This window comes from Aulonocara sp. 'chitande type north' Nkhata Bay, linkage group LG6 (assembly GCF_057382095.1).
Source record: "Aulonocara sp. 'chitande type north' Nkhata Bay isolate Kocher_YH1m ecotype deep benthic linkage group LG6, A_spYH_male_GT1.1, whole genome shotgun sequence".
Taxonomy (NCBI): domain Eukaryota; kingdom Metazoa; phylum Chordata; class Actinopteri; order Cichliformes; family Cichlidae; genus Aulonocara; species Aulonocara sp. 'chitande type north' Nkhata Bay.
The window spans coordinates 2,870,151-2,882,545 of NC_141349.1; the positions used below are offsets into that span (position 1 = coordinate 2,870,151).

Below are 12,395 nucleotides of genomic sequence, written 5' to 3' on the forward strand. Positions count from 1 at the left end.
ATATTAGACACTGCAAAGCTGTGAAAGATGATGATGAAGAGGAAGATAAAAGAGGATAAAAGACATAAAATAAAGAAATGAGGCAAGAGGGACAGTCTAAGAGATAAATGCTGGGAAAAAGGCAGAGTGACAAAGAGAGAGATGAAAGCAGAGACGGAGAGCAGATGATGAGGCCCTTTCGATGAAGATGTCATACCCGAACAGATGCCAGCTGTTCACTGGGTATATCTGTACATGTGTGAGTGTGTGTGAGAGAGAGAGAGCGAGAGAGGGTACATGCAATCATCTTCATGCTGTTATGAGCTCATTACAAAAACAGATCTGAAAAGATTGAAGATGATGATAGAGATGATGGTAATGATGATGATGATGATGATGATAACATGATGATCATAACAACAACGTCTGTGTATCTCTGCCTGATTCCATCTGATGCAGTGATTATTTTAAAGTTAAGTTGTAGTGTATTAATAAAATTATACTATTGATAAAGACTAGTAAAGAAGGCTGGAAGCCAAAATCAGGGTAGTCCAGAGGGACGTTTAGTCAGTTAACTGAAATGTGGAAGGGCATTATGAGAGACGGGTCCTTGATGATTATAAATATCAGATATTCATAACTGATGCTTCTAAAAACAGACAAACATAGGCTTACAGGTCTGGCCACCAGGTTGACGAGATATTCCAGAGAAGCTGAGGCTATTAGAATCATCAAGGGTGTACTCTCACCTATGAGGAAATAATAATACAAGGGCAGACCTAGCAATACTAGAAGATCTGGGAGAAAGAGGCATCACACAACACCAATGCCAAGCATCTGGTGGACCTAAAAGCAGATCACAACAACTTCCCAGAACAACAGTCAACACACAGTCAACAACTTGAAACTTCAAAGTACCAGATGAATACATGCCTCCCCACAGGTAGAGGCCAATTACCTGGTAGAAAGACAGGTAATCAGATTGTTGGTGAAAAGAAGGGGACATTACACAGCATGGAAGCTTCTCTTAGACATTGAGTAGGTACACTAATCAATAGATGAGCACTACTCAGAAAGACAATGGAAATAACACCAATGGCTACAGGCACCAGCACCTTGTTGACAGAACAGCACACCAGAACTCTAACACGAGGCAGACCAACCTGACCATCACCTGAACTGATTACAAGAAAGCCTCCAACTCAATGCCCATACATCGACACCGACGTGCTTGGGACAAGACTGATAGAGCACATGTACTATCCACAGGAAATCAGTGGGACTGTGGAAAACAATACTAGAGGCCAACTTGAAGCTAATTGCACAAGTTCCCATTGAGTGTTGACTATTACCAAGGGGAAGCAATGTCCCAGCTGCTATCCATCTCACCTGGGTCTACAGTGAGGACATTCGGATCTCATTTGGATAGAATAAGTGTGCCCAGACTGAAGGGTTGGAGTTGCCAGAAGGCAGAATAGCAGTTATACAGATCAGCTGCAAGTACCTGGGTATCCACAGGTCATAAGGATTCAAGAAGGCTAGCCACAGCCAAATACCTCCACTGGTAAGACAGGTATTGACAAGCCAGCTGAATGGTTGGAAAGATCCAAGCCATCAATACATACACTCTAAAAGGCATCATATAGCAAGCTGGAATAGTAAGCTGGGCAAAGGAGGAGATACTGATGCAGCCACTAACATTTGCCACGTGCAGCTGGACGACACCCAGCAGCAAGTATGTTTCTTCTTTTTTTTTTTTTTGTTAAACCAATGAACTATGGTTCATTTAAAAAGGGACATTTCTACAGGTTTTATGGAGTAATCAATTCAAATTTGAAATTTCTCTTCAAATTATCATTATTATATACGAAGAAGGTCAGGAGAGAGGTACAACACTGAGTTCTACAGCTATCTGTAAAAGACACTGTAAGCTGTCATTGTTTAAGGATCAATTTCAGGCAGTGGAGCTAGGGATTTTGTCAAAGTTCATGAAATTAAAAAGAAGTAGCATCAGATGCTCTTTCCTTCTAGAACAGGGGTGGGCAAACTTTTTGATTCGTGGGCCACATTGAGTTCTAACATTTGACAAAGGGGCCGGAACAGGAGTAGATAGATGGCATGCTTTGAAAACATCACCTCATTGGGGGAAAAATACACATCTTGGGATATGGAGAAAACATGTGCTTTAATTTCCAATGAAAATGAAGAAAAGCATTACAATAAAATCTCTGACTTCGAAATGAGCCTTTAAACACTGAAAATCAAATAAATGAATATTTTATTTTAAAGCACTGAAAGTTCTGTTATCCTTCAGGATATCACATCACTCTCCTCCTAACTCTTTTTTTCCCCCAAAAAACGGTAGGAGATGCAGATGTACTTGTCCTGTTCCTTTTATTCAATTTGTTTCCCCGGTGCCAAAAGTCAACAACGACCAGTGCAAGGACGAAACAGTTGCAGCAAGTCAGTCTGTGAAGCGTTATAGTTGATCTGCGCGCACTGTTCATTTTAACAACGTGCGTATCACGGAGAGACACACATTTTAATGGGAGCAGGGTTGTTGTTCTCCTTTTTTAGCCAGCGCATCAAAGTCTGGAGTTAGTTTTGTTGTGGCGATTCTCAGGATTGATCTGAGGTGTAGGTCTGTTAACTTGGATCTGTGGCTGGCTTTGTTGATGTTCATGACGCTGAATGTCTGTTCACACACGAAGGTAGAGCCGAACAAAGCCAACATCATCTGCGCTCTTCGCCTTAGATTTGGAAACGCGGCATCATTGAGTGAAGCATAGAAGTCATTTAGTTTCAGAGAGCTGAACTTCTCTTTTAAGGCAGGGTCAGACTGAAGGTCGATGAGTTCGAGCTGAAGCTCCTCTGGAGCTGTTTCGGGGTCTTGTGACAGAGGAAAGGCCACCAATTGAAGTGACTTATCAATTTTATCGAAATCCAAAAACCGACGGCAGAATTCTCCGTGCAGTGCATCCAGTGACTCACTGTATTTCTTTACTTTTGCTCCGGCCTCTTTCAGCGTGGCTAGTGTAGGAAAATGAGTGAATGACTTGTTCAAAATCTGCCTGGAGAATAAAGCCAGCTTGGATTTGAAGGCTTTCACGTTTGTGTGCATGTCATGCACAAACTGCTCCTTCCCCTGCAGTTTCACATTGAGCTCATTCAAGTGTGAAAATACGTCTGTAGCAAACGCGAAGTCACACATCCAGCTCTTGTTGCTCAGCTCAGGAAATTCATCAGTCTTCCCCTGCCGCTCCAAAAACACGCCAATCTCCTCTTTGAGCTCCCACACTCGTTGAAACACTTTGCCCAAACTCAACCAGCGGACACGGGAGTGATAAAGCAGGTCCTGGTGATCCGCATCAGTTTCCTCCAGGAACACAATGAACTGACGGTGCTGAAGTCCCCGTGCGCGTATGAAGTTGACAAGTTTCACCACAGGATTCACAACATGATTCAGCTGTAACACCGATTTACATAGAGATTCCTGGTGGATGATGCAGTGGAGGAAAATCACATCCTGGTCAGAGTTTTCATCTTTCACTTTATTCTGGATTCTCCTCAGCAGGCCAACGTTTTTTCCCGTTAAATTTGGAGATCCATCTGTGGTGACGTTAACAAGCTTACTCCAGGGAAGCTTCATGTTTTCGATGGCAGCAGACACTCGTTCAAACAAGTCCTCTCCCCGTGTTTGTCCTTTCAGAGACTCCATTGTCAAAAACTCCTCCGTTATTTCAAAGGTTTCGTTGATTCCTCGGATAAAAATGAGGAGCTGAGTAGTGTCTTTGACATCGTTGCTTTCATCCAGTGCTAAAGAATAAAAAGTGAATGACTTCGCCTTTTTGTTTACAGTTTTTTCCAGTCGCTAACAAGCGTTTGTCCAAACAGTTGTCACATTTGCAAAACTCTAAACACAATTAGCACAGCATTGGTCTGTTGTGGCCATACCATTCTTACATTTCATGTCGTGTTCACCCAATATGCAGTCAGTGAACACATTTCCACAATGCTTACATTTTCTTAACAGACAAGCTATACCTCCCAACAAAATTATGGACTGTTTTTGTAGTATTTACGAATGTTAACACACAACATCCCACAATAGCAAAAACAATATTCCAAACCGTAGATACAGTATAAAAACCTCTGCTTCTGCAATGATATCAGTACAAAAACAATATCAATATCAAAAATATATCTCAGCTGATAATAAACAAACAATTGAATAATTGACACACAGCTGATTTATGTTGGGTAAATTGGGCCAACGACAGCTTCTTCCATTCTGGCTTAGACTCAGTGGGGTTTATAAGGCAAGACCTTGAGGAGTGATGTTTTTGGAAACAAAAAAAAGACAAACACTGTAATGTCTGGTCGAGGAAGAGTAAGAGCAAGGGGCCCAGGGAGAAGAGCAGGCCCAAGGAGAGGGCAAGGTAGAGGTGTAAGAATGCGTGGTGGTGGCATTCCAAGGGCTGCAAGAACAGTAGTCAGTGATGAAATTCGTGCCACTATCATTGACCATGTAATCAACCATGGTCTTTCACTAAGAGAGGCTGGTGAAAGAGTGCAGCCCAATTTGAGGCGGTCAACAGTTGCCTCCATTTATACGCATCTTTCAACAAACCAACAGGTAAGTATTGCATTTTACATGGATTGTTTCTATTCTCACTTGACATGTCAATATGGTCATACAGTAATGCATATGTTGAATTTTTTGTCTTTCTAAAGAATGCAATGTCTTCCACCCTCTGGGGGAAGAGGAAAGCTCCTCAGTAATGATCAGGAGCTTGCCATTGTAGAAATGGTTACTGCAAATAATGCAATAAAACTGCGTGAAATTCAAACTAGAATTGTGGCGGACCATGAGATATTTGACAATATCGATAGAATCAGCCTCACAACCATTACGCGGACATTGTCCAAACACAGAGTGCGGATGAAGCAGCTCTACGCTGTTCCCTTTGAGAGGAACAGTGAGAGGGTCAAGGAGCTACGACGACAATATGTCCAGGTATAGTGTATATTCAATCCAATGTCCAGTTCTATAAGCTTTGCACTTTGCAAGTAGGTAACCTACACAATACTAGGTTACAGTACAGTATGGTATACAGTAATAACATGACTTACATAAACTTTGTTTCAGAGAGTTATGGAATTGGAGGCCAACCAGGCCCCTCATAAATTCATATACATCGATGAGGCAGGATTCAATCTGGCCAAAAGGCGTCGACGTGGACGAAATGTAATTGGAAAAAGGGCCACAGTTGATGTGCCAGGACAGAGAAGGGCAAACATTACCATGTGTGCAGCAATTGCAAATGCAGGATTACTCCTTCACAGATGTCAGGTTGGACCCTATAATACAGAGCGCTTGCTTGCCTTTCTCAATGATCTCCACCAGCGCCTGGTTCCAGAGCAGGGTCAGTAGGGTGAAAACATGAGGACCTTTGTAATTACCTGGGACAATGTGGCTTTCCATCACTCGCAAGCAATAACAACATGGTTTGAAGTCCACCCAAGACTGGTAAGTCTCTTCCTTCCACCCTATTCACCTTTCCTCAACCCCATAGAGGAGTTCTTTTCTGCATGGAGGTGGAAGGTTTATGACCATCAGCCACATGACCAGATGTCCCTCCTCGAAGCCATGGATGCTGGCTCCAGGGACATCACAGTTGACGATTGCCAAGGGTGGATCCGACATACCAGGCGATTCTATCCCAGGTGCATCGACTTGGATAACATCAGATGTGATGTTGATGAAAACATGTGGCCTAACCCTGAAGATCGCAGAGATTAGATGCAACTTTTTTGCCTTTTTTTAGCCCCCCTCCCCCCCTTTTGATCTTGGCTTTTTGCTGTTGTTTTTTTGTTCAGAATGCTCTTGTGTGTTTCATGGATATTTTGTTCACTGTAAGCAATACTGTAAAACTTTCTCTGTCCTATCATACTGTGTTTCTACTGTACCTCCTGTAGTAAACAGTAAAGAAACATAAACTTGTTTGCTTTTTACTGGAATGCTTTTGAATGTGAACATTACTGTACATGTGGACATACAGTTACCAACCAAGACATTTCTGGTGTCAAAATGGTGGATTGCATGTTTCGCATGCAAATACCTGTAAAACTGAAACATAAAAGTCTATGCAGTTTTTGTAATGTCAATAATAGCCAGTATTTTGAAACCTGGTGTACTTTGATTGACTGCATGTACCTTGTGAAGTGAAAACAAGTGTTATTCTTTGACAGACTAATTTCATTTTGAGTCAGATTTATAGTGTTTTTGTACAGTTAGTGTGTGCAGAGAAAGATGTGTTCTATTTTGAAATGAAGAGTTAGTATATATTTAACAAAATGTATTTTTGAGAAGGAAATTATCCATTTGGCCAATTGTGTTTTGTAGGTGTGAGTCTGTGTTAAGAGTTTAGAAAAAGTATCTGAAGTATGGGTAGGCGCTTGTTAGCGATTGAAAAAAACTGTAATATGCTGGTGATATCTTCATCTATTAGTTCTACACGGCGAGTCACTGTCCGCCGTGATAAACTGATTTTCTCAAATTTGTCTTTGGTCTCCGGGCACAAAATACCTGCTGTCTCTACCATACATTCTTTTAAAAACTCGCCCTCTGACAGTGGTTTGCTGGCCTTTGCTATTTTGAATGAAAGCATAAACACTGTCCATTGCACTGTCCACTTCCTGCTGTGACAAAACAAATTTCCCACGTGTGGGACTAATAAAGGTTATCTTATCTTATCTTATCTTATAAAACTGGCCTTGGTACTTGACTCTTGAATGGCAGTTTGACGGTGAAAAAAACTTTGCTGAGCCTTCAAATTAGCTGCCAACTTCTCAGCAGCAGATTCCCGTTCTTTTGTTGAGAGCTTGCTAGCATAATTTGCGTGCTTTGTGGCAAAGTGACGGCTAATATTATACTCTTTAAAAACCGCCACAGTTTCTTGGCATATCAGGCAAACAGCAGATGATCGGTGTTCAGTGAAAAAATATTTAGTTGTCCACTCCTTTTTGAACACTCGACATTCTCTGTCCACTTTCCTTTTCTTGGGACCGCTCATCTTCATAGAGGGGCGGTAGGTCACAGGGTAAAGTGCAAACGTGGAGTAATAGGCCTACGCCGCTTCACCTCAACAAAGCCAATATATCTAGAGTGCGCCATCTAGTGAGGAAACATCAGAATTGCAGGGGAAATAAAACATTAACAAGGTTAATTTATTAAATTTTTTTCAAGTTTGGCGGGCCGGATCAAAACGTTCAACGGGCCGCACGTGGCCCCCGGGCCGTAGTTCGCCCATGCCTGTTCTAGAAAGACTCTGATTGCTAGCAGCTTCATTTTTCAGCATGAATATGATTCCAAATACAATTCCAACACAGCAAAAGCATACGCACATAGAAAAACACACAATGAAGCGGTATCAGTCATGGACTGGCTGCCCCAGAGTACAGACCAAAACATTACTAAAGCAGTGTGGGATCATTTTGACAGAGAATGTAGCAAAAGGCAGAAATATTCATAGTGATTCTGAATGTCCTTCAGGAAGCCTGGAGATCTATTGCTATAAGAAGACTGACATTCTGATTTCTTTTATTGAGCGTATAAGTAACTAAAGTAGCAAATACAGTCTTTCTATCAAGTCAAAATCACTTCTCCATATTTTTAAGCTATACTTTAATTCTGTTGTTAATTCAACACGACGTCAGGAAATTTGCTGAGGTCTTAACATCAGTTTTATTAATACACTCTGGGTTTCACAATTGCATAAAAAATGCATTTTAACAGTAATATATAAATCAGGAAAATATTCTGTGATTAATTTTTATTAAAGAACAAAACACAACAATAGTATTTACTGCGAAACTGTGAGAAAGGTGTTCCAAGACTAGCCAAGATGCAAACTGGTACAGCATGCACTGAAAGGCACATCCAAGTGGCCGGTATAGTGTACATTTGTGCTCACATGGACTCTAAGGCTACATTCACACTGCAGGTCTTGATGCTCAATTCCGATTTTTTGATCAAATCCGATTTTTTTGTCTGCTTGTTCACACAACAAATAAAATGCGACAGCAAACGCTCTCTAGTGTGAACCCTCAAAGCGGCCCGCATGTGCAAAAGAAGACGTCATACACAATGTGCTCTGTTTAGACCCAGAGCAAACAGTATTGTTTGACTGATGGCCTTAATATAAAGACTTCGGATTTTACGTTTCCCAATTTTTGCTTTAAGTTATTTTGTTATTTACATAATAATGTAAACAACCTAATAATGATCCTTATTGCTGTTTTAGAGGAGCGGTGCTTCAAAGGATAGCTGCAGATTTCTGTCAGAATCTGCAGGTTATACAGTACAAATAAAATGTTCACGTTGTCTTCCCAACAGTTTCACTAACATCTACACTGGATGGCCAGGAAGCGTTCACGATGTCTTCTCCGGCACTGATAATTGGTGTCTGTCTTGTGTCAGTGACATAAAAGACGGATTTAATGCAACATGACCGTTCAAACAGCAGTCGCTTTCTAAAACATCGGATATGTATCGGATTCAGGACCACACACGAAAGGGACCCAGATCGGATTTGAAAATATCGGATTTGTGCCGTTCACACCATGATCGGATATGGGTCGCATAGGGTCAGAAAAATCGGATTTGATGCGCTTTTGCTTGCAGTGTGAACGTAGCCTAAGTCTCTAAGTCCCAGTGGAAGACATGACCAAAGGTGGTTGAAAAGAACAAAGCTAACATCTTGTGGGACTACGAGTTCCACACAGAGAAGCATCTGCTGGCCAACCAACCAGACAGAGTCATGGTTGACAAGGAGCAGAAGACTCCAGTTATGCTAGATGTAGCCATCCCAGTAGACAGACTCATCAAGAAGAAGGAGCACTGGAAAAGAAGGAGCACACAAACAAGGTGACTGGAAGTAAAAGTCCAAAGTGGTCCCAGTGATAATGGAAGCAGCGGGAGCTGTAACCCAACCTGGAAGTGGAAGAGTGGTTTCGGTGGATTGCATAACATCAGAGGTCTCTGTTCAGAAAAACAGAAAAGACTAATCTAGGGTCACGAAGGGCTGGAGCCTCCTCCCAGTTACCATAGGGTGAAGGGTCATGTGATGCCAGGAGAGAGACAATAAGTTAGTTGCTGTAGTCATTTTTCAGAGTTATTATAACTGGTCTGAGATAAACTCAACTTGGTACCACCCTGAAGCCAACAGCTGGGTTATTGATCCATGAAAAGCTGTCAGTCAGTACAAACAAACACCACAGGCTCGCAGACTGCGGGGTGAGATTAAACAGGAACCTAACAAGTGACTTTATGTAGCTGACAAGTCTAGCTCTGTCCATACTTGGGATTTAGACAAAGGGGAAGATGGGAAGGAGAGACACAAGATATGGGAGATAATGACAGCCTCTCAAGCTTACACATCTCCCAGGACAGAGAAGGACAACCAGACAGATAAGCAGAGGGACAAGTATAAAAACCTCACCAACATGACAAGACAAGCTCGTATTCTCTCTCAAGATTTAGATTCAAACTGCGATACTAAGAGTAAAGCTGTGTGGCCCTTAAAGAAAGCCTCAGGGTAGATTCTGTTGGTTCATTACAATTTTTTATCAAATGTTTTTAGATCATAAAATGAAAACTAAAAATAAAATATAAATGTGTTTTTTAACATTACATGTTTTATCAAATGATGGGTCTACTTCATATTTTTGATCACTTTATTGTTTTAGACAACTACTGTACTTTTCTGAAGTTGACTTTTATGGCTGTGACATGAAAAATGAATCAGAGCTCACATGACAAAGAAACAAATATCTGCTGACGGTTAGCATCTGTTTAAGTTTCTACATAGAGAAGTTACAGTTGCTGTGATCCAGCACTGGAAAACTAAGCAAGGACAAAGTGTGTTGTTAAATACTGAGGGATTTAACTCTTTTTACTGTTTCCTGTTTTTGTTTTCATAGTGATTGTGATAGAAAAATCTTTCTCTAAGAGATTTACAGCATGAGACAACAGACTCATTTATTTTGTTCATTGAACAGTGCAAATATTTAAGGAAAATACTTACCTTGAAAGCATGTATTTATGCATTTTATTTGTGATGTAAATTATATACAGCACTCCCATATTTTGTAGTGTTAAATCAGCTGTTATTTATCTTAGGTAAAACCAAAAATACAAAATACAAGGCCTGGATGATATGTTATCAATTAAGCTACAAACACTAGATAAAGACACTTAAAACACTGTTCACTTAAATAGCAGTTATATATTCCCACGATGATTCGTAGTTATCCCTAACCTCGCTCCACGATTATATATATGCTATATAAGGAAGGCAGTGGGTCTAGATGGCCTCAGCTTCAGGATTCTCAATTATTGCAGCGACCAACAAACCTTAGACCTCAGCAGCTACAGTCTGACTTCACACATCATGGGGAAGCTGGAAAGGCTGGTCCTTTATGGAATTATTTTTATGTCATAAGTTGCATGTGAGAAAAAAACATAATCTGAGCAAATTATTTTATTGCAGGTACCTATTGCCACGTCCACAATTAAAATACTGACTGATAAATTCAGCATAGTGCATGCATAGAACTCAGCAGCTGTCGCACACACAAACACACATAAAACAATAACTTCTCAAATTTGGTCCTCCACACTGTAAACACATACGGTTTAAAACTGCGCTTGCTGCAACAGTGTAACTTGGGCTAACGCAGTACCCTAAACTGTCCATCAAAATGACCAGCCCCTCTTCCTTTGGGCTCCGGCGCCAAACGGTGAAAAGTCAGCTGATTTGCACGACCAGGATTCCTCTGCAAGCACAAAGAGCTCCCCGCACGAGCGTGAAACTGCAGCAGCGCTTTCACAGCAGACACTCTCACGTGTGCGATGGTTCCTTTGTGTATGTGGCTGCTGAGTTCTACGAGTGCAAGTACTTGAATTTCTGTGTGAGGAATTTAATTGCGCCCGTGAAATAAAATGATTAGGAGATGGACATTAGCAGGAACAAACACTTGCACAAGTGAACATTCAGTAAATGGACATTGAGACGGTGGACTTGTGCAAGTACCTGGGTGTTAATCTGCTGAATAAACTGGTCTGGACTGACAACACAAATATTATTTACAAGAATGGACACAGCAGGATGTGTGCTGGGGAGGGGTAGGCCTTTTAAAGTGCAGGGGAAGCACTTGAAGACCTTTTATTACTCTGTGGTGGCATCAACCATCTTTTATATTGTTGAGGTGCAGGACATCCACTGGGGACAGAAAAAAACTGAACAGATTCATCAAGACAAGCAGCTTTTTCTGGGATAGCCCTTTGACCCAGTAGAGGCAGCAGTGATTGGAGAATGGTGGCTAAGCTTTCGCCCCTTTTAGATAACACCTCCCTGCACAGCACCGAGCAGCTCCTTCAGTTACAGTCTGTTATACTCACTATGAGAAGACTACAGAAGACTCTACAGTTACCAACAGCAGTGTATACACTGCATGTGCATACACATGTGCACACAGTCCAGTCTGATATATCTCAGTATAGACACTACGCAATATTTATATATTATTATAATTATTAATATTATCTTGTTGCTATTCGGCATCTAAAAATATTAAAATGTATCAAACGTTACCTTCTGTATTACACACACACACACACACACACACACACACACACACACACACACACACACACACACACGGATAGATAGATAGATAGATAGATAGATAGATAGATAGATAGATAGATAGATAGATAGATAGATAGATAGATAGATAGATAGATAGATAGATAGATAGATAGATAACACCTCTTTCTATAGGCCAGGACACTGATTCCAAAACCGCTCAATCAAATAACATCAACTATATGTAGTAAGTACAGCTTCACCTCCTGCTCTCATGTTCCTTCCCCACCAGTGAGGTGTTTGGCCAAATGGTGTCTTCGAATACCTGAACTTTCTTGCCATGAGGCAACAGCACCAACCATCACCCTTCTGTAATTGTGAGAAAATGTAGTGAATTATAGCATATTAGATTTAAAACTAATCATAACTTTTAGGTTCACTTTGATTACTTCATAAAAATCTTATTACAGCCAAATGTGTCATAAATGTGTCCCCTAGCACCACCCTTGACTCTACGGTTTTTGAAACGGATCACTCTCTGAAGAGCTTTTTGGTCCGTAACACAGCTGTTTAGCCTTGTTACGGACCAGGATGTTCTGTGTGAGGATGCTCTCCACAGTACCTGCCTTTTTGGTCTGGACCTGAATGTGGGCAGACCATGTCAGGTCTCAGATGTGGACACTGACTCTACTAACTAAGAGTCTACATCGGCCTCTACAACTGACCTTACTCTTCGGCCATGATTTGTCGGTCTGTGTAAAGTTG

General features: G+C 41.1%; 1 protein-coding gene and 1 long non-coding RNA gene across 2 annotated transcripts in view; both read right to left on the minus strand.

Annotated features, from left to right (window-relative positions):
- The window catches only part of LOC147326998 (uncharacterized), a 291,452-nt gene that overhangs the window by 83,545 nt on the left and 195,512 nt on the right, over positions 1-12,395 (minus strand). The window lies entirely within an intron of this gene.
- LOC147327000 (general transcription factor II-I repeat domain-containing protein 2A-like) overlaps positions 2,097-12,395 on the minus strand; it is a 49,797-nt gene continuing 39,498 nt past the window's right edge. The window contains exon 2 of the mRNA XM_086297335.1: positions 2,097-3,795. Within this exon, the coding sequence (XP_086153461.1) occupies positions 2,522-3,795 (1,274 nt within the window). The 3' untranslated portion in view covers positions 2,097-2,521. The remainder of the gene's footprint in view (positions 3,796-12,395) is intronic.